This window comes from Leptodactylus fuscus, chromosome 2 (assembly GCF_031893055.1).
Source record: "Leptodactylus fuscus isolate aLepFus1 chromosome 2, aLepFus1.hap2, whole genome shotgun sequence".
Classification (NCBI taxonomy): domain Eukaryota; kingdom Metazoa; phylum Chordata; class Amphibia; order Anura; family Leptodactylidae; genus Leptodactylus; species Leptodactylus fuscus.
The window spans coordinates 172,334,784-172,361,670 of record NC_134266.1 but is presented as its reverse complement, the minus strand read 5'-3'; the positions used below and the strand labels follow the sequence as shown (position 1 = coordinate 172,361,670).

At 42.6% G+C, this 26,887-nt stretch overlaps 1 protein-coding gene across 1 annotated transcript in view; it reads right to left on the bottom strand.

The window, feature by feature from the left end:
* The window catches only part of LOC142195390 (pinopsin-like), a 180,392-nt gene that overhangs the window by 12,182 nt on the left and 141,323 nt on the right, over positions 1 to 26,887 (bottom strand). The window contains exon 3 of the mRNA XM_075265145.1: positions 12,003 to 12,328. Coding sequence (XP_075121246.1) covers positions 12,003 to 12,328 — 326 coding nt within the window. The remainder of the gene's footprint in view (positions 1 to 12,002; positions 12,329 to 26,887) is intronic.

Here is a 26,887-nt window from a genome sequence, read left to right as displayed (position 1 = left end):
AAACGCGTTGAGTTGAGAGACACATTATACAGGGGCGGATGGCATCTATTCACCTGCCACAATTATAGCAGTGCGATTGTGCATTGTGCACATGGAACAGGGTTGTTTGTTACCTCACAGCGAGTTATCTATGATATAGGCATTATCTATGCTCCCGCATTAGCCGTCTTCTCTCGCTCTGTGATTATACTTGCAGATGCTACCCACTACCCATATCATATTGTCAGATCCCAACATGTAGGAGGCGTAATTTGTACCTCAGATCTGACATGACATTCCCCAACATATATAGGGTGGATCATTGAATAGTCTCTACTGGGGCATGTTTTAACCATTGGGTTGCTTTATGGTGGATATCTTGCCAAAATATCTGGGTGTGTTTATCCACTTTGCATAGATATTTTTTTTTTGTAGTTCCTTGTATCTTGAGGGGCTTCTACAAGACACTATACACCCTATGGATATCAGGTGTAGCCACAGGATTACGTAGTGTGACACTCAGGTGTGTTTTCACGATATACCTTTTCCCATATCTCTAATTTAGTGGGAATAGGAACCAGTAGACATTGTGAAAGGACACGTGCATTCAACATATACCCTACATATGAGGTTTTTAAGTATAGTCAATAAAAGTTGAGGACCTTTCACTTGGCAGAACTTGCATAACAAATCGTAACAAAACATTATCTTCTTTAACCCCTCGTGAATGTGTAAATTCTAGGACTAAATGAATATATTAGTAACAGAAACTGAAAAGTGTAAATTTCACCTCCATTTTGTTTTAATTGTTGCGAATTGCTGAAAGGGTTAAGAAACTTCCTAAATTCTGTTTTAATCCCTTTATTAGTGCAGATTTAAGAATGAGGTGACTTATGTTGGTTTCTACTAGAGTCCTTTCAAGGTCCCTTCAGAACTGAATTGGTCCCTTCAAAAATGTATTTTGGAAATATTCTTGAAAATTTAGAAAATTACTGTTTTATTTGTAAGCCTTATAAAATATGGTAAATTATGTTTAGGAAGTAATTTGGGTAACATGAAAGGCAGGTCATTTCAAAGTTTGAGAACTGTATTTTTTTCTTTTTATTTATTTCATTAATTTCCTAATTTCAAAATTAAAGACAAAATATATCAACCAAAATTTACCACTAACACGAAGTACAATGTATCACAAAAAAAATTAAAAAATTCTCAAAATCACTTTGATAAGTCGAAGCCTCTCAAAGTTATTACCACATAAAGTGACACGTCAGATTTGTAAAATGAGGCCTGGTCCTTAGGGTACTTTGGGCTGTTTCCTCAAGGGGTTAAATCCGCCATTTATTGTGCTTAGATACTGCACTTCTTTCAATGAACTAGTATTGACCTAAAAAGCAGCAAATACATTAATAGCATTGCAGCAGTGTCACAAAGAATCAATGTAGCTCTAGTACCACAAGGTGGCAACGGAGCAATATCAAGTTACACTATATGGGAAAATTTATAGAGACACCAACAGGATACAAGAGCTTTTATGACCTGCCATTGTAAGTGCTTAAGAACTTGCAGCTAAAATAGCTCTCACTTATCTGGGAAAACTTTCTACAAGATTTTGAAATGTATCTGTAAGAATTTTTTCCATTTGATCCAGAAGAGCATTTGTGAGTTCACACACTGATGATGGATGAGATGGCCCGGCTTGCTATTTACATTCTATATCCCAAATGTGTATTTAGGTCAAGCTCTGTACAGGTCAATGAAGTTCTTCCACAACAATTTCACCAACTATGTCTTTATAGATCATGCCTTGTGCACTGGAACAGAAAAGGGCCCACTCAAACCGCTGCAACAAATTTAGAAGCATACAATTGTCTAAAATGACTTGGTATGCTGAAATATTAACCCGTTCTCGCTTTGCACCATACTATGAATATAAAACCAAGACCGAATAGAGGGACTAACTACTGGAGTCGGAAAATACACCAAACTTTGGAGGTTTACCCCTTTCCCACTCTGAGTCATACTATTACTCTCTGTTCAGCATATAGTCATATTGCGCTGTGACATGACTTCCTGGTCTTGGCTATATAACACGGGCAGAACCCGGGACTAGCTGTTGTAGTCGGAAAATACTCTGACTCTGGGTGCTTAACTCACTTGCCATGATCAATAGCAAAATAGCCCCCCACTTTCGCCCCTTGGATTACCCATGATAAGGCCCAATCATCAGCCGCCTGGCTGCCTATACCTATTGCACATATTGATACTATGTGCAATGTACTGCATTCAAAATATTGCAGTAGATTGCACTGGGGATCAGGAAATCCCAGGTTCAAGTCCTCTTGTGGGACAGGTCATAGTTTAAAAAGTAAAAAAGAAAGTGTAAATAAATAAATACATCATTTAAAAAAACCTTATAATTTAAAAATTGCGTAATATAAACAAAATAAAATAAGCATGTAGATATCCCCATGTGCACGATCCAAAAATAGTGTTACTTATCCCCTACGATGAATGCTGCGGAAAAAAAAATACTGCACTGCTCAATGTACCGTATATACTCGAGTATAAGCCGACCCAAATATAAGCCGAGGCCCCTAATTTTACCACAAAAAACTGGGAAAAACTTATTGACTCGAGTATAAGCCAAGGGGGGGGGGAATGCAGCAGCTACTGGAAAATTTCAAAAATTAAAATGGTCCGAGTTTTTGGGTGCAGTATTTGCTGGGTGCTGGGGAAGGGGAGGGGGTGTTTTGGTTGTCTGTCTGCCCCTTTCCTATGCTTGAGGACTGTTTTTTCTTCCCTCACTTGGAATTCAGTCTGGCTGAATATAGGGTATCTGCAGTGCTCCTATTAACCCCTTCCCAATGGAACAGGAGCACTGCAGATACCCTATATTCAGTAGACCGGGCACTTTCAGACACAGGGATACCTAATATGTATGTGTTTCACAGTAATTTTCTACTTTTGTATGTATTCTAGGGAAAGGAGGGATTTAGAACTTTTATTTTTTTATTTTATTTTTAAATCTTTTTTTTTTTTTTTTTTTGCACTATTTTATTGGAGATTCTATACATTGATATTGTGACTGGTCATAGACCCCCCCCCCCTTCCTCCTAAAAAAGAGAAAAAAAATACACATATATATATATATATATATATATATATATATATATATATATATATTATTATTTTTTTTTTTTTTTTTTTTCTGACTCGAGTATAAGTCAAGGGGGGCTTTTTCAGCACAAAAGCCCTGACAACAAAATCAGTAAGAAAGGAATTATAGGCGTTATATGGTGACATCATGCAAATTGCTCATTTCAGAAAAATTATGTTTTATTAAGCAAAGGCGGAAAAATATAATGAAATCTATATATGGTATTGACTAGAGATGAGCGAGTAGTATTCGATCAAGTAGTCAAATATTGAGGTCTACTCGAATCGAATTTTCGAATATTTCACTACTAGCTCATGTCTACTGTATACGTTTTTTGTTTTTTTTTAATGCCTACTTTGTCCTACTTCCTGTCCCACGTCCCCTGCATAGTTATTGGTGTAAAAAAAAGCGCCAGGGAATATAGGAGGGGAATAGAATTTTTACTGCGTTTACCGCATGGTATTCGACCGAGTACGAGTATTTCGAATACTGTAGTATTCGATCGAATACCTACTCGATCAAATACTACTCGCTCATCTCTAGTATTGACATAATCATAATGTCCATAGGTCAAAGTTACCATATCATTTTCAATGCAGAGTAAGGGAGGGTTCACACGGTGTAACGTGCCGCGTGATGTGGCACGTCTACGCCGCGGGAGCCTTTGCAGGCCGTACACGCTCCCATTGATTTCAATGGAAGCGGGGATTGTATGCGCCGCGCTATTTTGCGGCCGTGATTTTGTGGCCACAAATTAGCGCGGCGCATACGATCCCCACTCCCAATGAAATCAATGGGAGCGTGTACGGCCCGCAAAGGCTCCCGCAGCGTAGACATGCCACATCACGCGGCACGTTACACAGTGTGAACCCTCCCTTAATGCTGTAAAAACGAAATGCAAAAAAATTATTGTAGAATTGTAGGCTTTTCCACCCCCCCAAATGGTGCCAAGTGAAAGTACAACTCATCACACAAAGATTAAGCTCTCACATAGTTACGTCAGCAAAAATTTTTTAAAAAAAATTATGAATTTTGGAAGACAAAGATGGAAAACATGAAAAAAAGCTGTAACGTGTAAACTATCATGCATCCTTAAAGGATTATGATTTCCCTTTACTGGAACCAAGAGCCTAGGTCAATCCCTGAAATACAACCCCAAAGCATTAACCACGCACAACAGGAGGAGAAGAGGCAGACAAGCTGGTAAGGACATCCACCACAGACAAATTATCACACAAAAAACGGACTCTCTTATTGGCCAACAAAGGACCCCAAACCTCCACAGCTGCAACAATCGGAAACAACTCTAGTAAAGTCATATTGCGTGTCCAACCTAAATCTCGCCATTCAGGCGGCCACTCACCAACCATCCACCTTCCCTGAAAATAGGCACCAAAACCGCAACTACCAGACGCATCTGTGGACAAAGAGAGATCTGAGCTGTCCATCCAAGCATCTTGCCAAACAGACTTGCCATTATACTGGGAAAGAAAGGAGGACCAAACCTGCAGATCCGCTCTATGCTCTGCCGTAAGCCGAATAAAGTGAGCAGGGTTAATAACCCCCGCAGTGGCCTGAGCTAGACGGCGGCAAAAAATTCTCCCCATAGGGATGACTCTGCAGGCAAAATTCAATTTGCCCAACACAGACTGCAGTTGGCGCAACCTAACTTTCCGGTAAAGGAGCAAATGACCTATTTCTTTCTCCAAATCCCGCACCTTGTCAATGGGCAAACGGCATTCCATAGCCACGGAATCAATTTCGATTCCCAAAAACTTCAGAGTCGTGGTCGGGCCCTCCGTCTTAACCGCAGCAAGGGGGATACCAAAGCGCTGTGCCACCTGCTGCAAAGTGGACAAAAGGACCGAACAGACCCGTGAACCTGCTGGACCAATACATAAAAAATAAAAAATAAAAAATAAAAAAATAAATCGTCTAGATAGTGCAAAATAGTCCTCAATCCAGACTCCTCTCTGACAACCCACTCAACAAAAGTAGCAAAACACTCAAAGAACGCACAAGAAATAGCACAACCCATAGGGAGACACCGATCTACGTAATAAGCACCCTCCCAACGAAAACCCAGGAGATACAAACTATTCGGATGGATAGGGAGCAAGCGAAAGGCCGCCTCCACGTCCGCTTTAGCCATAAGGGCTCCAGGACCGCAGAGGCGAACCATGTCCACAGCTCGATCAAAGGACACATAGGACACCGAACATAAATCAACATCAATGCCGTCATTAACAGACAGCCCCCTTGGGAACGAGAGGTGGTGGATAAGACGAAATTTATTAGGCTCCTTTTTGGGCACAACCCCCAAGGGAGACACGTGCAGATTGGGCAACGGGGGAGTAGAAAAAGGACCAGCAATACGGCCTAAAGCCAACTCGTTTGACAACTTATCGGACACCACCTCAGGCCGCAAGCGGGCTGACTTCAAATTCTGGTGACAGGAAGAAGACACTGGAATAACAGAAGGAATCACAAAACCATCCCTGAAACCATTCAACAAAAACTGAGCAGCACGCTGATCTGTATACCTATTTAGGTACGGCAGCATCGGATCTAACAGAACTGGAGTCCTCCCTTTTTGCAGCGGACTCAGCCTGCTTAGCTCGCTGCTTCTTAAAGCAGTGAGAGGCTGCATGAGTGCCCCCACAGTGGGAGCACTCATGCTTGAAGCGACAGGTGCCGGCAAACCGGCACTGTCCCTCATTGTACTGCCAGCAACAACCGGGACGGACCACAGAGGAGGATGCTTGTCCCGAAGAGGCAACCCCAGCACTGGCACGAAAAGGCTGAGGAGGCAGACGAGCTGCCACCATCCACAAACTGATGTCCTTATGATCCCACCGGATCGATGGCCGGACTGCCCTCCTCTGGCGAAACTGTTCGTCATAACGAAGCCAGGCAGTCCCTCCATAAACCCTATAGGCCTCACTGATAGAATCAAGATAACAAAACAAACCTGTGGAATGCTGGGGCGCTCTTTCACAAATAGTACATGCCAAAATGTTAAAGGCCTGAAGCCAATTCGCAAAAGTGCGAGGTATCAGGCGATACCTGCGCCTTTCTTCCTCCTCTTTTTTAGACTCAGTGAGTTTAACCCTATCCAAATTAAACTTTTCTAAAGGCAACAATGCAAAAATTTCAACATATTCATCCTTCCAAATTTTCTCACGGACTTCCTGCTTGAGATGAACCCCTAACGGGCCATCAAAACAGACATAAACCTCACCCCGCGCTGCATCATCCAGGCGAACCGGATCAACAGGTGCCTCAGCCAGCGGCGACACACCAGACCCATCCCCAGTAACTGGCAAAGAAGGCAGGGTTGAGAGTGGCGCCGCAGGCGGAGGAACCGTCCCAGGATCAACCCACGCAGCGGCAGGTGAAGGGGAAACAACCCTAGGAGGAAAACGATCTAGCAATTCCTGTACACTGGAAACCAGAGTAGCTATAGGATCAGGGGGATGGGGGATATTAGCTGCATGGCCTGAAGGGTTCAGGGATGGGAGGGTCCCTAACCGCACAGATGAACTAACAGAAGGAAGGGAAAGAGTTAACTCACCAGGCTGGCTCCGGCAAAGCACCGGGGCAGCCGCCGTGGCAGGTCCCTCCGTGACGACTTCATCATCCCCGGAGCTGAAGGCCTCACCGGCTGATGACATAGCCGGGGCCGTAGCAGGATCAGCAGCAGACAGAGTGGCGACGTCCCGGTCCCTGACCCTGCCACGACAAGCAGGGCGGCCGCAGCGGATAGGTCCTGGAGAAGATCCTGGAGCTTCTTCCTGAAGCAAGGCCGGCTGGAGGGAGGCAGGGGCAGATCTCTTGGAACGCCGTGTCCTGGATACACCCTGGAGACTGGAAGCCTTGGAGGTCGCCATCAGGGGAGGAGCAACACTGCAGGAGGGATGGGGGGCAAGAACAGGCCCCCTAACACTGGAAACAGGGCTCCGGGCGCTGGCAGATGGTTGGGGCCTGGATCTCCGGTGGCGGCGGCCATCTTGGACACCAGATGATGACGTCAGAGATGACACGCCAGAAGTGAGCGGAGCCGGGCCGGAAGTGGGCGGAGCCGAGTCGGAAGGCCTGTTCCCAGGCTGTTCAGCAGAGCGTCCAGCAGATGGAATGTGCGAGCTCTGCACACCATGCAAGGACAGGAGCACCGCAGCAGAGGTGGATGCAGTACCTGGAGGGTCCCGAGGAGGGCTCCGGCGGCGGCGTCGCTTGGGAGAAGCTGAAGGGCTTAAGCGCTGTGGAGGCCGGGAAGGCCGGGCCCTAACCCTGGGCGCAGCAGGCACAACTCCGGCATCAGAAGGAGCTGCAGGGGACGGAGGAGGCTGCTGAACATCTTGGGGATCTTCATCCAGAGAGGAAAGAGCTGCTAGAAAATTGTCCCGGAGCCATGCAGCACCGTGAATGGAGGCAAGCCGCCGGATAGAGTCCTGAAGAACCGCATCATCAGAGGAGCTGGCCATTTTCAGGTAAGGCAGACAGAGTTTTGTGTGAAAGATCTTGCTTCAGGGCAGGCACAGGGAAGATAGGGAGAGAGAGGGGATATATATATATCCCCAGGGGGGTCATGGCCCGGTCACCACCTGGAGACCAGGCCATGAACTGTAAACAACTAATCAGGAGTTAACCCCTAACATGCTGCAGAGAAGGCTCATGCACGACTCAGGAATCCCAGTCATGACGGCCTGCGCTTATTTCATTCAGCTACGGCCCTCCCTATCCCATTTCTAGGTCTCTAAGGAAAACATAGTCAAAGTCATATCAAAGTGAAAGTGACATGTATATCTTTAGGAAAACAGATAGTAAGCAGTGGATAGAAAGTGCAAGTTTAACTATATGCTGCGCTGACACTCGCTTTCATGCATTTTAACACTTAAAATGCTTCAAAATTACCCATTTATTGGAGAAAGGTGTTCCCATGGTTATATTGCAAAAGCAAAAGTTTTGTAGAAAACTTAGTTTTAATGACTCGTAAGTTCTACAAGCTTCTTGTTATTTGGGAGATATCACCTTGTGACCTTGACCTGCTTTCCAAGTCCATTCTACAAAAAAAATCATTGTCATTGTCTTCTCTACTTTTTTCTGACACATCATGTCCATGGAATTCCTACACACCCTCAGAATCTCCACTACCCCAGTGGCGTAACTACCACCATAGCAGCGGTAGCAGCTGCCACAGGGCCCAGGACATCAGGGGCCCGGTGACAGCTGCTACCGCTGCTATCATTATTCTCGGAGGTCTTTTCGGACCCCCGAGTATAATGATCGGGGCCCCCTGTTGGTGGAATACTTTCCACCGACAGGGGGCCCCGAAACTGCAGCAACGGCTGAGACACAGGAGCTGCAGCTCTGGCTCCTGTCAGCGCTTCAGGATGCTCCCCCTCTCTCCCCCCTTCCTTTCTCTGCTGTCCTCTGCCCACCAATGAGAGGAGGAGGCGGGGCTTATCCCTGCCGAGCTCCTGCCGTCCTGCACTAGAGGAAAAAGGAAGAAGGAAAGTGAAACTAAAGCTAAACAGGTACGTACTGGAGTTACTTATTAATGTCAGGCATATGGGGTGATTACTTGTGTTTTACTAACTCCATGTGCCTCATATTAATAGCAGTTAAACCCATCTCCCTCACATTAACCCCTGTGTGCCTCACCATAAGAGTTACTGATATGTGAGACATATGGGGGTAATAGTAATGAAGATACTTTATTATTACCTCCATGTCTCTCACATATCAGTAACTCTTATGGTGAGGCACACAGGGGTTAATGTGAGGGAGATGATGGGGTTAACTGCTATTAATATGAGGCACATGGAGTTACTAAATTGTAATGCACATGACCAGATTTTTTATCCACAATTTGTCCTGGTATAGCGGTCAGCGGGTGACGTGACAGTATTTAGTCCTGTAAGGGCCACTATTGGGTATAATACTGTGTGCAGGGGCCACTATTGGGTATAATACTGTGTGCAGGGGCCACTATGGGGCATAATACTGTGTGCAGGGGCCACTATTGGGTATAATACTGTGTGCAGGGGCCACTATTGGGTATAATACTGTGTGCAGGGGCCACTATGGAACATAATAGAGCGCGCAGGAACGCGTAGTAGGGACTCGGTCGAGATCTTCCGTGTCGGGGGGCCCCATGTCAAAAGTTCGCCACGGGGCCCCGCCATTCCTAGTTACACCACTGCACTACCCCTTATTTCCCCTTAGCTCCCCTACTTGAATGACTACCAGTAGTAATACCTTACCCCCTGACACTACTACCTCCACCACCAACAGTCATGACTTCCTCCTCTTCTTGCTAATAATGCTAATAGTTCTCATCTAGCTCATCAAAAGGAGGAGGAAGCATGCCGCAACTAGGAGAAATCGACTGACAGTCTTGAATATGTAAATTACATGTTGTGGAGGAGCCTGTAATCTTGAGTCAGAAGTCTGACTCAAGATTACATCACTCTCGGATGCAATATCCTCCTGTGATTGAGATAAGCTAGCTAAGTAATCAAAAACTTCATCTTCATTCTCGGGAAGAACAAAAATCTTGCAGCTATTATCAATGCCACCAAAACCAGAAGTGTGCCTGTTTCCATCCAATAGTATTGCACAAGTGTTTGCTCATGCCCCTCATTTTGCCGGTCCCCTATCCTATTTTTTCCAGTCACTTCTTTACTGAACACTGAGCCCAACCCAAATCAAAAAAATTACACTTGTAAAATATAACTTTTGATCAATATAATGATTAAAAAAAACAGCCCACCTTTGTATGAAAAATATTAAAACGGTACTACAACATGGTAAGTGTGAAGAGTCATATGTGATCTATAGCTTACTATAACCTCCTTGTTGTGTCCACAAATAGCCGATGTGTATGACTAGTAATGTAACCAGGAGTCACCCACTCAGTTTAAAGGAATACCCAGGCTCATCTCATAAACCTTTGAGTGGGATTGAAAGCTCCTCACAGTGTGGTCACATAGAGAAGAGTTCATGACTGCACAATATGGTCCCTCATAATAACTGACTAAAATGATATATAGGTCTGTCTATCTATCTATCTATCTATCTATCTAAACTTATAATCGGTATATGAGGCCAAATTTGTGCACAGAGAATCCTCTAAGCACACCTGCAGTAGGGGTGACAACTAATAACTGCTACAATGAGGCGTATGTTCTCCTCAATAATGCAAAGTAGAGGGAACCGTGTATAAATCCCATTACTGATGTAGAAGAAGCTAACACATAACATTAATTTAAAGGGTAGCTTAAGGCAGGCACTTTATTGTTGCACTTTCCCTCATAGAACGTTTTACTGTAATGGCTGTAACATAGTTGTTACACCGTCCAAATGTGATCTCTGCAAGGCTGCAATTTATATACCGTAGCTGCTGATGAGGCTGCTCTACTTGACCACCACCCAGAGGTAACCAACCCCTTCTTACAGTAGTCTTTGGTTACTCAAAGGCTAACATAAATAGTGCCTGGTTTGTAACCATTATTTCGTCCCCTTAGTCTACAGACACTCAGATTCAGGATGGATCATGAAATGTATCCCTAGAGTCTGTTTGTAGATCAGTGAGTTATGTATAAATTGCTGGCATCCACTTCATTAATCATATAGTTAGCCTTACCCCTCGTTCACATCAGAGTTTGGATTCCGTCTGGGGGAGTCTGCATGGGGACACTCCCGAATGGAATACCAAACACAAATGCAAAGCGCTTTGCTGTAAAAGTGCACGGACCCCATAGACTATAATGGCGTCCATGTGCTTACCGGCAGATTTCCACAGGGATGGTGCAGACAGGAAAGTAGTTCCCAATCTACTTTCCTGTCCGTATGATTTGTAAAGGCTGCGCGTGGCAAGCACACGAACCCCATTATAGTCTATGGGGTCCATGTGCTTTTACAGCACAGTGCTTGCAATTGCGTTCGTATTCCGTTTGGGGGGTCTCCATGCAGACTCTCCCCAGACGGAATACAACACCAGATGTGAACCAACCCTTATTACGATTAACCAACATGACATACACACCCGGTCACCAATAAATCTATCTATTCATAACCTAATGCATTTCTACTGGTATGTTTCACCAGTTTCATCAGAGGTAGGGAGAAAGTAAGTGTCATGAGGGATCTATGATCGTGATTTCCCCCCATGTATGACACTCCGAAGTACGTACTTGTCTGGCCATAGTTTACTGAACACTGCTTATTTATAATAATATAATAGACGATTGGCAACATTTCTGACACTGTGTATATACATATATTTTTTTTGACAAACAAGTACTTCAAGAAAAGTCAGGTTTAAATAATACAAGCTGAAATACTGTCTATATGAGCCGCAAAAAAAACCCAAAAAACACTTAAGAAGTGAATAGTTTAGTAATAGTACATTAGGTGAGCAAAGCGGTAAATAACCCATTAAATAAAAAGTTTTGTGTTTGAGGTTAGTGCTGGTTGCTATACTGTATATTGGGTGCACAACAACAACAACGAAAACTCTTATATAACTGAGATTGTTGTGGTTTTTTTTAGATTTACACAGGCTCCAAGACTATACATATGAGCAGAAACAGAAAAAACACTTAAGAAGCTTTTTGGATTAAAACGTTCCATCACACTATGTATTCGGTGAGCAAAGTAGGAAAAACATTAATTAACAAGAATTTTTTTCAGGCTAAAAGTCTATATGAGGTGAACAACAAAAAAGAACAAAACGCCTAAGTAATTCTTAAATAATAAGATTTTTTTTTTCAGATTCGTGCAAGCGGAATCAGTGCTGTGCTGTTAGAACATCAGTTACCCATAATAAAACAAACCGAGTATATGCAAGCTTGTTCCTTACCTGCTTTACAGCATACAATAACCTTCCATAACAATACACCATCACAAGTACCGGTAAGACCAGGCAAAAGATAAAAAGGCAGATAATGTAAGAAACTGTTTTTGTAGACTCTGAAGTCCAGCGAACTGAACAGCTGGTGCCTGCCCCTTCCTTCCCATAGCTGCTCCATCCAAGTAGAGGTGGCACGGTCCATACCAGTGAGTAAATCCAGGAGCTAGCCACAGCAAGCAGGGCCTTTGTAAACTTTGGGCCTCCTTTATTGTATAAGGTCAGAGTGGTGTAACGTTCATACGACAGTATGGCCAGTGAGATAAGTGACACAATGCCTGAAAAAAAATAAAATCTTTATTAGTTTTTTCTATATATTTATTTACTATTTTTTACATTAAAAATTAGTTATATGGAAATGATATCTTTTATTTGCAACATAACACATTGATGTGTGTCTTTCTGTATTAGATGAAATTGTAGAGATGAGCGAGTAGTATTCGATCGAGTAGGTATTCAATTGAATACTACGGTGTTCGAAATATTCGTACTCGATCGAATACTACTAGCTATTCGCAGTAAATATTCGATTCAGAACCAGCGTTGATTGGTCGAATGCTATACAGTGTATAGATCAGACCACAGCAGTCTCCATTGTGGTCCGATTTTAGACTCTGCCTCCTCACAGATGAGCCTCCAGCAGAACCAGCGTTGATTGGCTGAATGCTGTACACTGGCCAATCAATGCTGGTCAGTGCATTCCTATGACAAAAAAGTCAGCTGCCTCATAACAGCAAGCTGCCAGCTCTGCTGTATAGCAAGGAAGAGCCTGCTGCAGAACCAGCGTTGATTTGCCGCAGGCTCGTCTTTGCTAGTCGGGAGAGCTGGCAGCTTGCGGTTACGAGGGAGCTGACTTTTTATCAGTGCAATTGCAAGCGCTGTGCAGTTAAAATGCATGGACCCCATAGACTATAATGGGGTCCGTGTGCTTTAACTGCACAGCGCTCCTCCTAAACACTCTCTGTTCGTGGACTTGGTAACTCTCCTTTAGTCGAATAGTGGTTTCGCCTGAAACAAGCATTTTTTCCCATAGACTATAATGGGATTCAATATTTGATCAAGTAGTCGAATATTGAGGCTCTACTCAAAACGAATATCGTATCTCGAATATTTCACTGTTCGCTCATCTCTATGAAATTGGTTGTGCAGTACTATGTACTGTGTATACAACTTAAAGGGGGTCTTTCAACAGGAATATCAGTATCAAACTAATCGCCAGTATCTTGTAGGGAAGTTATGACACTTTCCAAAGATACCTTTTTTATTCTGAATTGCAGCTCCATTTTTATGAAAATCAGTGGACAAAGTGCAAGTGAAGCTGCAGGAGGGCTTGAAAAAGAGCTTTATGGGCATTTACTTTGCACTGGGGATTTCTTATGCATGGTAGAGTAAACACCCCTAAAGCCCTTTTCAAAGGGTTTTGATGTTCAAATCCCTTTGCAAGGGGTTCAGCAAGTGCAGTACTGAATGTACTGTGCATGCCCACCGATGTAATCCTCCATCCCGAAGCTTGTACCGTAGTGCCTCACTCTGAAGTCCAAGTGAGTACTACACTTGCTCAACCCCTTGATAAGGGCTTTGAACACCAAAGCCCTTTGAAAAGGGCTTTAGGGGCATTTACTTTACAGCACAAACAGAAGCTCACACTAGAAGTAAACACATGTAAAGATCTTTTTAACTTATTAGCAAAATTAAGCAACAAAATTTTCGGAAACGGCGCAGTCAAATATAACACAGACAAACTTGGAAACAATATCAGAAGCCCTACACGGTGCAGGGAGTAGTTTAAAATTGAACTTTCTGCTGCCAGACTCCCTTTATAAGCTGCTCAATTGCTTATAGGACATATAAAGAAAGTCTTTGAGTTCTGCTTACCCTTAACTACACAGAGTAAATGATTTGTGAGGTACAGTATAGATATACTGTACAGAAAAACAAAGATAACCACTGTACCTGGTATGGTAGTTAATGACAGAGACGGGGTGTGGCTACTAGGGACACTGCTCCAGACTGCAAAGGAGCCAAGAGACATGAAAAGTATAGAAAAAATGTGCCAGCATGCCACAATTAAATAAAACGTAACCTTTACTTCATATCAAAAAAGGTAAAAAGGGATATTACTGTACATCACCCATTCAGGACGCACGATCATGATGGAGCTTACGCGTTTCAGGACACATACACGTCCCTATGTGAACGTGATGCATCCCTTTACCTCCATACTGCAATAATACATACGTAACATATTCTGGACGTCAGCATACTTTTCACATCACTGATTCAGATTTCTAACTTTTCCAATCTCTCAACTACTTTAAAGTAGAAGTGTGAAATCCAATATGTCTCCAGCATGTGATAAGATGTTAACCTCATTATAAACACAGCAGTCGTGGACCTCCTTCTATAACAAAGAGTATTTGACACTTATGGAACCTTTCTAGTAGACTTTTCATTACATTGTAAAATGTTACTTTCCGTTCTGATATAACTACTATTATATATAAGGCATACTGTGAAGTATACAAAGAATGGATTTGTCTATGAGAAAATAACATGCAACAGATGTATTTGTTATTCAGGTATTTGAATGTCTGCGGATACTGACAGAAAGGTTTTCATTTCTGGCATATCCTTGGTTGATCTCTTATTATTAACTCATTTAACCATAATAGTACTGAATCCTAGTCATCCCATTGACTGGATATGTCAGATTTCCCAGATTTTTTTAATTGGGTTGTATGGACTACACTATTCTGTGGGCCAGAAGGAAAGCAAACCTGACAGAATAATGTAATGGGGGTCCAAAAATCGGAGGGAACATTAACAGAAATGATTCTCTGTGTTTTTCTATATTGTAAAAAAATTATATTACAATAAACATACGGTAAAACACTAGTATGTATGTGAATATACAGTATACAAGTATAAGTAGTGTATGCAGCTTATCTATCTACACTATGTACAGTATATACTTTATCTATCTATGTATCTACACTATCTACAGTATATACTCTATCTATCTATCTATCTATCTATCTACACTATCTACAGTATATACTCTATCTACACTATCTACAGTATATACTCTATCTATCTATCTATCGTCTATCTATCGTGTTTATCTATTTACCTATCTATCTATGACAGATCTAATATCTAGAAATCTGTTTGGTTGGGTTTTTTACTGTTTGATCAAAGATGTATAATGAATAGAGATGAGCGAACAGTGTTCTATCGAACACATGTTCGATCGGATATCAGGGTGTTCGCCATGTTCGAATCGAATCGAACACCGCGTGGTAAAGTGCGCCAAAATTCGATTCCCCTCCCACCTTCCCTGGCGCCTTTTTTGCACCAATAACAGCGCAGGGGAGGTGGGACAGGAACTACGACACCGGGGGCATTGAAAAAAATTGGAAAAAGTCATTGGCTGCCGAAATCAGGTGACCTCCATTTTAGACGAATAGTGGATTTCAAATCCGGGTCATATGAGAATGTGAACTTTGTGACTATGAGACAGGGATAGCTGTACAGGCAGGGATAGCTAGGGATAACCTTTATTTAGGGGGGAATGTTATTAAAAATAACTTTTTGGGGCTCTATCGGGTGTGTAATTGTGATTTTTGTGAGATAAACTTTTTCCCATAGGGATGCATTGGCCAGCGCTGATTGGCCGAATTCCGTACTCTGGCCAATCAGTGCTGGCCAATGCATTCTATTAGCTTGATGAAGCAGAGTGTGCACAAGGGTTCAAGCGCACCCTCGGCTCTGATGTAGCAGAGCCGAGGATGCACAAGGGTTCAAGCGCACCCTCGGCTCTGATGTAGCAGAGCCGAGGGTGCACTTGAACCCTTGTGCACCCTCGGCTCTGCTACATCAGAGCCGAGGGTGCGCTTGAACCCTTGTGCACACTCTGCTTCATCAAGCTAATAGAATGCATTGGCCAGCGCTGATTGGCCAATGCATTCTATTAGCCCGATGAAGTAGAGTTGAATGTGTGTGCTAAGCACACACATTCAGCACTGCTTCATCACGCCAATACAATGCATTAGCCAGTGCTGATTGGCCAGAGTACGGAATTCGGCCAATCAGCGCTGGCTCTGCTGGAGGAGGCGGAGTCTAAGATCGCTCCACACCAGTCTCCATTCAGGTCCGACCTTAGACTCCGCCTCCTCCAGCAGAGCCAGCGCTGATTGGTCGAGTTCCGTACTCTGGCCAATCAGCGCTGGCCAATGCATTCTATTAGCCCGATGAAGTAGAGCTGAATGTGTGTGCTTAGCACACACATTCAGCTCTACTTCATCGGGCTAATAGAATGCATTGGCCAATCAGCGCTGGCCAATGCATTCTATTAGCGTGAACTGAGTTTGCACAGGGGTTCTAGTGCACCCTCGGCTCTGCTACATCAGATTGCTACATCTGATGTAGCAGTGCCGAGTGTGCATCAGATGTGTAGTTGAGCAAAACTGACTCAGAACTGCTAAGTCTCTGCATTCGCATAGGAATGCATTGGCCAGCCTTCGGCCAATCAGCGCTGGCTCTGCCGGAGGAGGCGGAGTCTAAGGTCGGACCTGAATGGAGACTGGTGTGGAGCGATCTTAGACTCCGCCTCCTCCAGCAGAGCCAGAGCTGATTGGTCGAGTTCCGTACTCTGGCCAATCAGCACTGGCCAATGCATTTCTATGGGGAAAAGTTAGCTTGCGAAAATCGCAAACTGACAGGGATTTCCATGAAATAAAGTGACTTTTATGCCCCCAGACATGCTTCCCCTGCTGTCCCAGTGTCATTCCAGGGTGTTGGTATCATTTCCTGGGGTGTCATAGTGGACTTGGTGACCCTCCAGACACGAATTTGGGTTTCCCCCTTAACGAGTTTATGTTCCCCATAGACTATAATGGGGTTCGAAACCCATTCGAACACTCGAACAGTGAGCGGCTGTTCGAATCGAATTTCGTACCTCGAACATTTTAGTGTTCGCTCATCTCTAATAATGAAGAAGCTCTCATTTATATGTATAGTTTATGGACCATATCAGCTTATTTATATGGCCAACAACAGCTGTAATACAATCTTCTCTATTTTATATGTTTTGGTGCTGAGTCACAGAGTGCTGCTGCATTTTTTTGCATTTTTTGCCACAGAAGCTTTCCCCTGTTCACATTGGGACGTGCTGTTTAGCTATCTCATAGTTGCCAACATTACTGGGGCATGGCCAGCATAGCCAGCATATTTGTGTGCTTGGCAAAATTGATCTGTCTAGTCTTAATGTTAATCCTTCTGAATTTCTAAAACAAACAGCAAACAAGTGCTAACTAATTCAGATGTCACTCATTCCACTTTATACAAATAATCTTTAGCACTTGTGGGAAAAAGGCTTAAAATGTAACATTGTTGACACTAATCTAGAACACAGAAAGCTCAAAGTATACTCCAAACTTAAAAGACGTAATTGTCACCAGGTATATAGCAACATCAGACTTAGTGGTATTAGGGAGCCATCTCACAAGTCGCACCATGCAAACATAGTCACAAAAGAATGTGAATAAACCTTATGGAGCGATTGTAAGGGTAGATCTTACCACTTCAGTTGTATGGAGTGTTGGGTTATTAATCCACCTCATTCATTTCAATCACTCCGAGTTTCCATAGGTGTCTGTTACTGAAGGAGACAAAAGGGTTCCACTCTTCATAGGAGTCCATGCAAAATACTGAGCCTCGCACCTTACTGACTCCTGCCCTTAGAGGGGCAGTCCACAACTGTCCCTTTAACCCTAGAACGCATACCTGGGGCCTTTTAGGCCTGCATGCTTAACTTTTTGCTCCATTATAATAAAAATTTTGCCCACTATTCAGATTTCAATTTACAATTTTGAAATAAACTTGTGAAAGTAATTTAAGTGTGTTTTTCTATATTATTTGCATGGGGGATAAAAGGCCCCCAATACATTAAAATTTATGTATTTTTAACGTCATGCGTTCTAGGGTTAAATGCTATTCTCTTCCCTACTTGTTTTTTCAGCCATTTGGTTTGATTCCTTAGTGGACTCTCAGATCTTAACACATTTGCAGTAATGCCAATGAAATGTCTTCTCTAATCTGACCAAAGTCGGACTAAACTCCAATAATTCAGAATTTCTAGCTGTAGCAAAGCTCTCCAGATTTCTTTCAATTACAATTTAATTGCATAGTCTTTCTGTAAACTATGTACAGCACTTGCTCCACTATTCCCTTGTATGCCACTAATTGTAGTCGTCTATATTTAATCACAACAGAATTCACCCATAACTTCCCCGTGTAGCTAAGCAACCAGACTCTTATTAAATACCATATATGGCCAATGGTACATTTCACTTTCCTTCACAGTTCTACAATTGTTAATATATTATAGCATAGCACGTCATCTAGTGTTTATAGACGCCATTATCTTACTCATTGTAACCTAATAAATCTTTCAGGAATTAATTGGGATTAAAAGGGAGTGCCCACTAATATTCAGAACCTGAATAGGCATACACTGTCTACTAATAAGTATTTGGACACTCATGCAAATGCAAATGAAGATATCTGCGGTCGTGATGTACGTCACGCCTTCCGCCATGAAATTTCCTGCAGGAATCAGCATTGGCATTAGTTGCATGCAAGATAATACGAAGTGCAGAGTTGTCCGATTTCGAGAAAGGGGTAGTTGTCAGGTACCACAGAAATGGTCGATCCTTAAGGGACATAGCAAGTGAACTGAATTACCCAAAATCGACAGTGGCCTATGTGATTATGAAGTGGAAGGTGAAGGGTGATTGTCGGAATGTGCCCCAAGTCGGAAGACCCCTGAAACTGCAGCCGTCCAAAATCATTGAAAGAACTTACCTGTCTTCTCCAAGCCGAAGGGAATACCACTAGCCATCATACAAGGACTTGTGGAAAGCCCCGGAGGGTTGAGGCTGTATTTGCCGCTCGTGGAGACTCTACCAACTATTGAATCTGAATAAATGTTGTTTTCTATTCTACCACAGGTGTCCAAATACTTATTGGTAGACAATGTATAAGGATTCAGCCCACCAGTCATAAACATAAGTCTATCCTAAGAACTATTTCACTGACACAAATTAGATGCAGTGATCACATGCAAGCAATGGACAGACCTTACCACCCCCAATGGCCACAATAAAACCTAAAGGGCATTTAGAGCTTTGAAAACCATAACTTTCTGTTAGGTATAGGTTTCATTTTGGGATTCCATCTATCAGAAGAACATGGGAACAGACAATCATATTCAAGAATCACTCATATAAACAACTTATGGACATGGCCATTTTTCATAATAGAGGACATGGCACCATTTTCTAAATTTACATGTCACTTTTTGTGGTAATAATTTTGGGATGTTTTCATTTCTCCAAGTTTTTAGTGACACGTTGCACTTCATGTCAATGGTAAACTTTGGTTGATATTTTTTGTGTGTATTTATGAAAAAATAGGAAATTTTGTAAAAATCTGAAAAAAAAATGATTAGGTTGACAAGCCTGGCTAATCAATCCTGAAAAGAAGATGGCAGACTCAGTGCAGCTCCTGCAGTTAGATCTCAGCTGTGTGTGTTTTAGCTATTCCTTTAAGCTTCTGAGCAGATGCCATTACCAGGACATATTACAACTATTTGCAGGCATAGGCACCTACTGCAGGCATAATAGTACACATGGAGGAGCCACTTGTAGCGGTTATGCGACTAGTGCTACTATATCTGTGTGCACAACTATGTTTATAGGTACATGATGCAATGTCCTAGGGCTAGCCGTGTGTGCTAGTAGAGAACTTTCCCCCAGGGCACTCTCTCTGATGTGAGCCTCCTAGGTGCAGGTGTAGTAGTTGAACAGGTAATGCTTATGGAACTGTTTACTTAGCCAGATCTTCCAGTCACAAGTAACATGGAGGCACAGTTGTATTGTGTTGTATTTTTTAATTGCCTCCGTCGGACCGGGGAGGTTGCTGGTTTGGGGAGGGAGGGTCTCACAGGTGTCCCTCTCTCTTCCCATGATGTACTTATCCTCTTGTTTGATTATTTTACCCTGATTGTTGCCATATGCCTCATTGCTTCTCCATAAATCAGACCTGTACAGCTCATAGCTTGTGCCAGCCACACTGAGGAGATCAGCATGCCAGCCCAGGAACATCAGCATCATGTCACTTATCCTCCCACGCAATAGAGCTGAGCTGCTGCCAGAACTGAAGTAAGCTTCTGGATGTGTTGTCTGATGTCCTGTGGAGCGGGTGCTAATTTGTGGCTCTCAAACCTGCACCATTTTTAATGTGCTGCTGCTAAGGGGTTGAAAAAGGTATTATTTGAGCCAAGCACTGGGGTATGGTGCAGCAGACATGACAGCTCTGCACAGAGATATGAATAGGGGAGAAAGGATTGCTGCTGGTTCTCTATGAATCCCCCTGGCACTGTCGCCTACAACCAAAGCCAGCACTGCTCTTGTGTGGGCTGTATAACTGGTTGAATGCATGAAAGATTAAAAGTTTATATTGTCTTTAGAACCTGTGGCTATCAACCTGATCATTTTAACATTGGGATGTGCAAGTTAAAAATTACTAAAATGTCTTTTTATCTCAAAGTTTTCATTCTCACAAGGAGTTAAAGGGGAAAAGGCCCGCACAGTTTGATACACAATTGCCCCAGAACATGGCAATACCCCATGCGTGTTCATAATCAGTTGTATGGGTACATGGGGTGACTTGGAATAGAAAGAGCGCTATTTGGCTTTTGTAACAAAGATTTTGCTGGACTAGTTTTCAGGCGACATGTCGCATTTGTAGAGCCCTGGAAATACCAGTACAATGGAAACCTCCAAAAGTGACCCCATTTTGGAAACTACACTCCTCATAGAACATATCAAATGGTATAGTGAACATTTTTAACTGTACAGCTGTTTCACAGATTTTATTAACATTGGGTCATGAAAATTAAAAATGACTTTTTTTTTTTCCAATAAACCATCACCATCATGATATTCACAACAGGATAAAGGAGAAGAAGCTCACCAAAGATTGTTACACAATTTCTCCTGAAAATTGACTTAAAAAAAAAAAAAAGAAATATTCAATTTCAGTGCCCAATATATTGTACTCACTTTGTGTCGTCAGAGATATGCAATCCTAAAACTATTAAGTGGGATATCCTGGGTTCAAAAAAGTTTTTTAAAAAAATGTGGGTGTAAAATGCTGGGCACAGAAGGTAAGAAGCACTATTTTGGTTTTTGGAGCACAGTATGGTTTCTGGAAGTTATGCCACTTTTGTAGAGACCCTGAATTGTCAGTAACGTGGAATCCGCAGACTTGTGACCCCATTTTGGAAATTACACCACTGAAGGGATTTATCAAGTGGTGTAGTGAGCATTTTTAACCCTTGAGCTTTGCATTAATTTAATTTCCAGAAATGAATGGGCAGCTGATAATCAAAAGTGAAAATTGCAATTTTTCCAGACATGCGCCTTGTCAGTGTCTGATATGTTGCACCCAGCATGTATCAGCATTTTGAAAACTGCACCTCTCAAAGAATGCATCAAGTGTAGGGTTGAGCAATCGGGATCGGAAAAGATTGGATTCCGATCGGCGATCGAGTAAATTTCACTATTGCGATCGGAATTCCGATCCCGATCTTTTTAGGCGGGATCAAGGTCGGAGGTTATTTCCCACAATGCTTTGCTACTGGCCAAGCATTGTGGGAAAAGCTAACAATGTTAGCTACTAGAGATGAGCGCGTACTATTCGAAACTGCCGTTTCGAATAGCACACTCCCATAGGAATGAATGGATGCAGCCGGCACACAGCCTGTGCTGGTGTCCGGCCGCTTAACCCCCTGCATGCCAGCTGTGTCCATTCATTCTTATGGGAGCATGCTATTCAAAACTGTACATTGACTTGTCTATCTACTCTTCTGCTTTGTCCCTGCTACATCTCAGGTGTAGCAGAGCTGAGTATACGTTAAAGCAGGGACAAAGCAGAAGAGTAGATAGACAAGTCAATGTACAGTGATGCAAATGTAGCAGAGTCCAGTATATTGCACAGCAGGGAGGAAACAGAATAGTATAGTCCACTAGAAAATGAATAGTCCACTTACCTGCACAGATCCACTGCTGTTGTCGCTCCCCGTTCTTCTTGGTCCATTTCTCTCTCATTTACTGGCCGTCAGAGCGCTGTGAGAACCCCTGCCTCCCAGGTTACTGTTACAGACCTAGGAAGAAGGCGGGGCTTGTGGCTTAGGAGATGTGAGTGATGCACTCATGTCTCCCCACCCTGTACCCGCCCACACTCTCCTAAACCACAACAAGCCCCGCCTACTCCCAGCATCTCTAACACTAGCCTAGGGAGGCAGGGGTGCACACGGCGCTCCGAAGGCCAGTAGATGTGAGAGAAGAGGAGCAAGAACAATGGGGAGCGGCAGCGGCAGTGATCTGTGCAGGTAAGTGGAAACCAGGGGGGACTAAGTAGCCAGTGGATTTTTTTTTTAATCACTACACAGCGTGGAGTCTAAAAATTAAAGCGCTCAATTTTTGGACTCCATGTTGTGTAGTGAATAGGATTGTTTTTAAAATCCGATCTTCGATTATTAAAAAAATCCCATTGACTTGCATTAGGATCAGAATTGGGATCGGGATCAGGTTCAAATGGAAAATGATCGGAAATCGGATTTTAAAAACGATCCTGAAATCTGAAGATGTCGGCATAACAGGCAGAATCTGCTTTTTTGCAGAGGTGGGGAAACAAATGGAGATGTCACGATAATGTGATAATTCCTTGGCAAATAAATAAGATCTCATCCCACAGCTGATAGTTCGATATCCCTTGCATCATATCAGTGCCATTGTCCCTTAAACATAGTATGCCCCACTGTGCACCATCTTTCATCGGGAGCCCCCTCCTTTCTATTTACCACTGTTGCATGCTGTGTCCGTCCAAAGAGGTATGAAGCCATCCAGGAAAAACAAAAGGTACTGAATTATTCCCCCATATACCCTGTTTTCTTTAGCCATGCTTCCCTTAACTCGTGGGGGTAGGGTAACAGAATCTGTAAACAAAGCTTCCACACGGCCAGCCGACTGCAGGCATCTTCCAAGCATAAACAATAGACACAAAAAAACTTTTGCAAATTCATGCAAGTTTCTCCTCCATGCTTTCTCTGTCTCTCATTGCTATGCTTCTTTAGCTCGTGGAGGGGGGGAGATGGTAAACAAAAGGCTGCCACAAAAGCTTGCATGTGTACACGCACACAGGAAATTCCAGGCATCTTCCAGCATAAACAAAGACACAAATAGGATACCATTGAAGTGGTCTCCATCCAAAATATTTAGATATTCATAGTGCAGAGGTACTTGAGTAGAGGAATTTCGTAGATATAGACAAAAAGAGTGAAAAAGGAAAGATAAAGGTCGTTCACAGCTTGGGATACATATGACTTTTTGATCACTTTTTATAGCATTTTTTGTAAAGCAAAATGGTCCAAAATCATTATTTCTGGTGTTTTTTTCCCTTTTTTTTCCTGATTTTCACCATGCAGGTTAAATATCATCTCCATTTTATTGAACAGGTTGTTACTGATGCGGAGATACCAAATATGTATTGTTTTTATTAATTTATAGGTTTTTTTTTTATATAATTCATTTTATATAGGAAAAGGGGATTTTGGGGACTTTATAAATATAAATTTTTTTTCACACACTTTTTTTTACACTTTTTTTACTTTTTAATTTGTCCCTTTAGAAGACCTGAACCAGCGATGCACTGATCGCTGGTTCAATACTATAGACTGCAATACAAGAGCATTCATGTGTATTGCAGTCTATACATGAAGTCAGCCTATGCAGACACCTGGCATACATAATGTGGACTGTGCAATAGAAGGTCTGAGTAAGTGGGCTGTGTTTTTCCCTTTTTCCCAGTTCCTAAGTTTGTATTTATGCAGACACCTAGGCTGACTTTCTGAGGTCCCTACAGGATCAGCCAGGTAGTGGGGACTCCAGGCAGCCTAGGGTCACTGGTCAGACCCCCGGCTGGAGGTAATAGATATCGGCATCCCCCAATCTTGCTGTGGGGTGTCCCAAGGGGGTCATTCACATGGCGGAACACTTTGGATGCTACGGTCATGTTTGACTGCAACATCCAAGGGGTTTAAGGGGGTTTAGTGCAGCTAACACCCGCTCCTGATTCCACCACTCAGATTGTACAGGCAGCATTGGCTAGTGACGTACTATTATGTCCATTTGCGCAAGGCACCAGGCACTCATGACAAAATAGTACATCACATGTCATTAAGGGGTTAACAGGTAATAACTGCCTGGTCTTTGAAGCCTGCCAGTAGGTAAAATTTTGGTATAAAATAGTAGCAAATACTTGCGGAGCACTGTGTATCATTCGTGGTCACGGGGGAGCCCTCCCCAGTACATGGCTTACATTACTTTAATAGTTTTTATTGAATTTTTAAAGAAAGTATACAAGAGGACTTTTTACCACTTCCACCAACTTTAGTTCTTAGCATCCGTTAAGAACTAATCTGCTGATTCTGGCACAGTTGTAATTTTTTCTCTAATCTTCATCATTCCTGAAAAATCAGGGCTATTAGTTTTGATGTCTAATATACTACTTAGGCTTTGCACTGTCAGGTGGGCAGTATCAGACAGAGTATGTAAATAGACCTGATAAAGAACTCCAATCAGAGGAGAACAATATGAGAGCTGTGAGTAACGCTCCCTTTCCTGCTCCTGTCTGACACCGCCCACCTGACAGTAGAAAGGCACATCAGGCACCAAAACTAACTTCATTGCTTAAGAAGAGTAAGGGTTAGAGAAGAAATTCCATCAGGGTCATAATCAGTGGAGGAACTACTATTAAATCATTAAATAATGCAAAGAGGTGTACTTGGCAGAGGTAGTGAAAGCTCTTCTTTAAATACAGGCTTCTGCTTCTGCACACTCATTATATATATTAATCTGCTCAGTTACTCTTGTTCTATATCAGGGATAGGCAACCTTTTTTGTTCGGCATCCTGATTTAAATTAAAATATCAAAGATGAGGTCCTCAGCGCCGAGCAATAATTGTAAGGCTGACGACCCCTATACTAAAGTCATACAGCACAAACTGTAACATAGGGGAACTGTCATATTGTGTTCCCACCCACATACATTTACTGCTATTTGCCTGGATACACCTGTACTTTTCCATTAGAAGCAATGTAAGTACCTGTGTAACCCACAATTAGTGGTAAATGTACAGTTGAAACCAGACGTTTACATACACTATATAAAAAGACACATATGCACGCTTTGACATGAAATCAGAGCAAACCTTTCCTGCTCTAGGTCAATTAGGATTACCAAAATGATTTCTATTTGCCAAATGCCAGAATAATGAGAGAGAGATTTTGTTAAAGCATTTTTCTTACTTTCTGAAAAGTCAAATGTTTACACACATTTTCATTATTATTTGGTACCATTGCCCTTATACTGTATGACTTGGTCAAAAGTTTGGGATATCCTTCCACAAGCTTCTAACAATAGTTGGTAGAAACTGTATATGACTGGCAGCAGAGTGAGGCAACACCTGTAGGATGGTTTAGACACTATGTACCTGGATGCTGTATCCAATCCCGGGCCGCCACTACTTTTGTGGATTAATTTCAGCCACTTTTAATTACTGGTGTTGCAGTAAAAGCAAAACCCCATCCAGGAATTAATGGGTATCACACTTAGCCCAAAGTGACAAAATTGGCACCCAGGGACTGGATTTGGCTATAGCCAGATCTGGGTACACAGTGCCAACACCCGAAAAGAAACACCCTTAAGCCTCCTGCACACAAACAAATTGACAGAGCTGCAAATGCAGACAGATATAGGACCTGCTTCATATTTTACAGATCTTCATTTTGGCCCAGAGACACAGCCAAAAAATTGACGTCTATGTGAATGGGCCCATTATAATGTATGGCTCTGTACTTCCATCCACAATTCAAGATAAAAAGTCTGGTCATGTGCATTACAATTTAGTAACTCCATGTGCCTCATATTAATAGCAGTTAACTCCATCATGGCATTCACATTAACCCCTGTGTTATACATAAGGGTTACTGATATGTGAGGGACATGGAGGTAATAATTAAGCATCTTCCTCATTGAGGTCCTTTATTATTATCTCCATATGTCTCACATATTAGTAACCCATATGTGAGGCACACAGGGACAAATGTGAGGGACATGATGGGGTTAACTGCTATTAATGTGAGGCACATGGAGTTACTAAAACGAAACTAATAATCCCAAATGTCTGACATTAATAGGCACAGTAACCCCAGCAGGTCCCTGATATATGTATAACTTTTTTTTTTTTTTACTTTTACTTTGCTGAATGGAGCTCTCCTCTTTGCAGGATGCACATGGCAGGAGCTTATCACTGTAGCAGGTGATGTTCTTGTGCTGTACAATGATGAGCTCAGACTCCTGGGCTTTCCTCACCTCTCACTGTTGCACAGAGTGGGCAGCAAGAGAAGGGGGAACGTCCCAGTAAAATATGCCATGTGCGCCAAGAGTGGCATACATGCCAGGGATTGACGACACCTGTTCTATACCATGCTGTCTGCAAATTAGAATGCATTTTCCATTTGATGTGAGGTTTGCTGATATTACAAGCTCCTCTCGGAAAAAGGACAGAGATAACTAATAATTACTTATCTCAAGCAATAGACAAGAAGTGAAAGATATTATAGTGGGACTAGAGACCTCTAAAAACTTTAGCAGTAATACAGCTCTCGGTTACTCTACAAAGAAGTTTATTTATAAAAAAAACAAAAAAC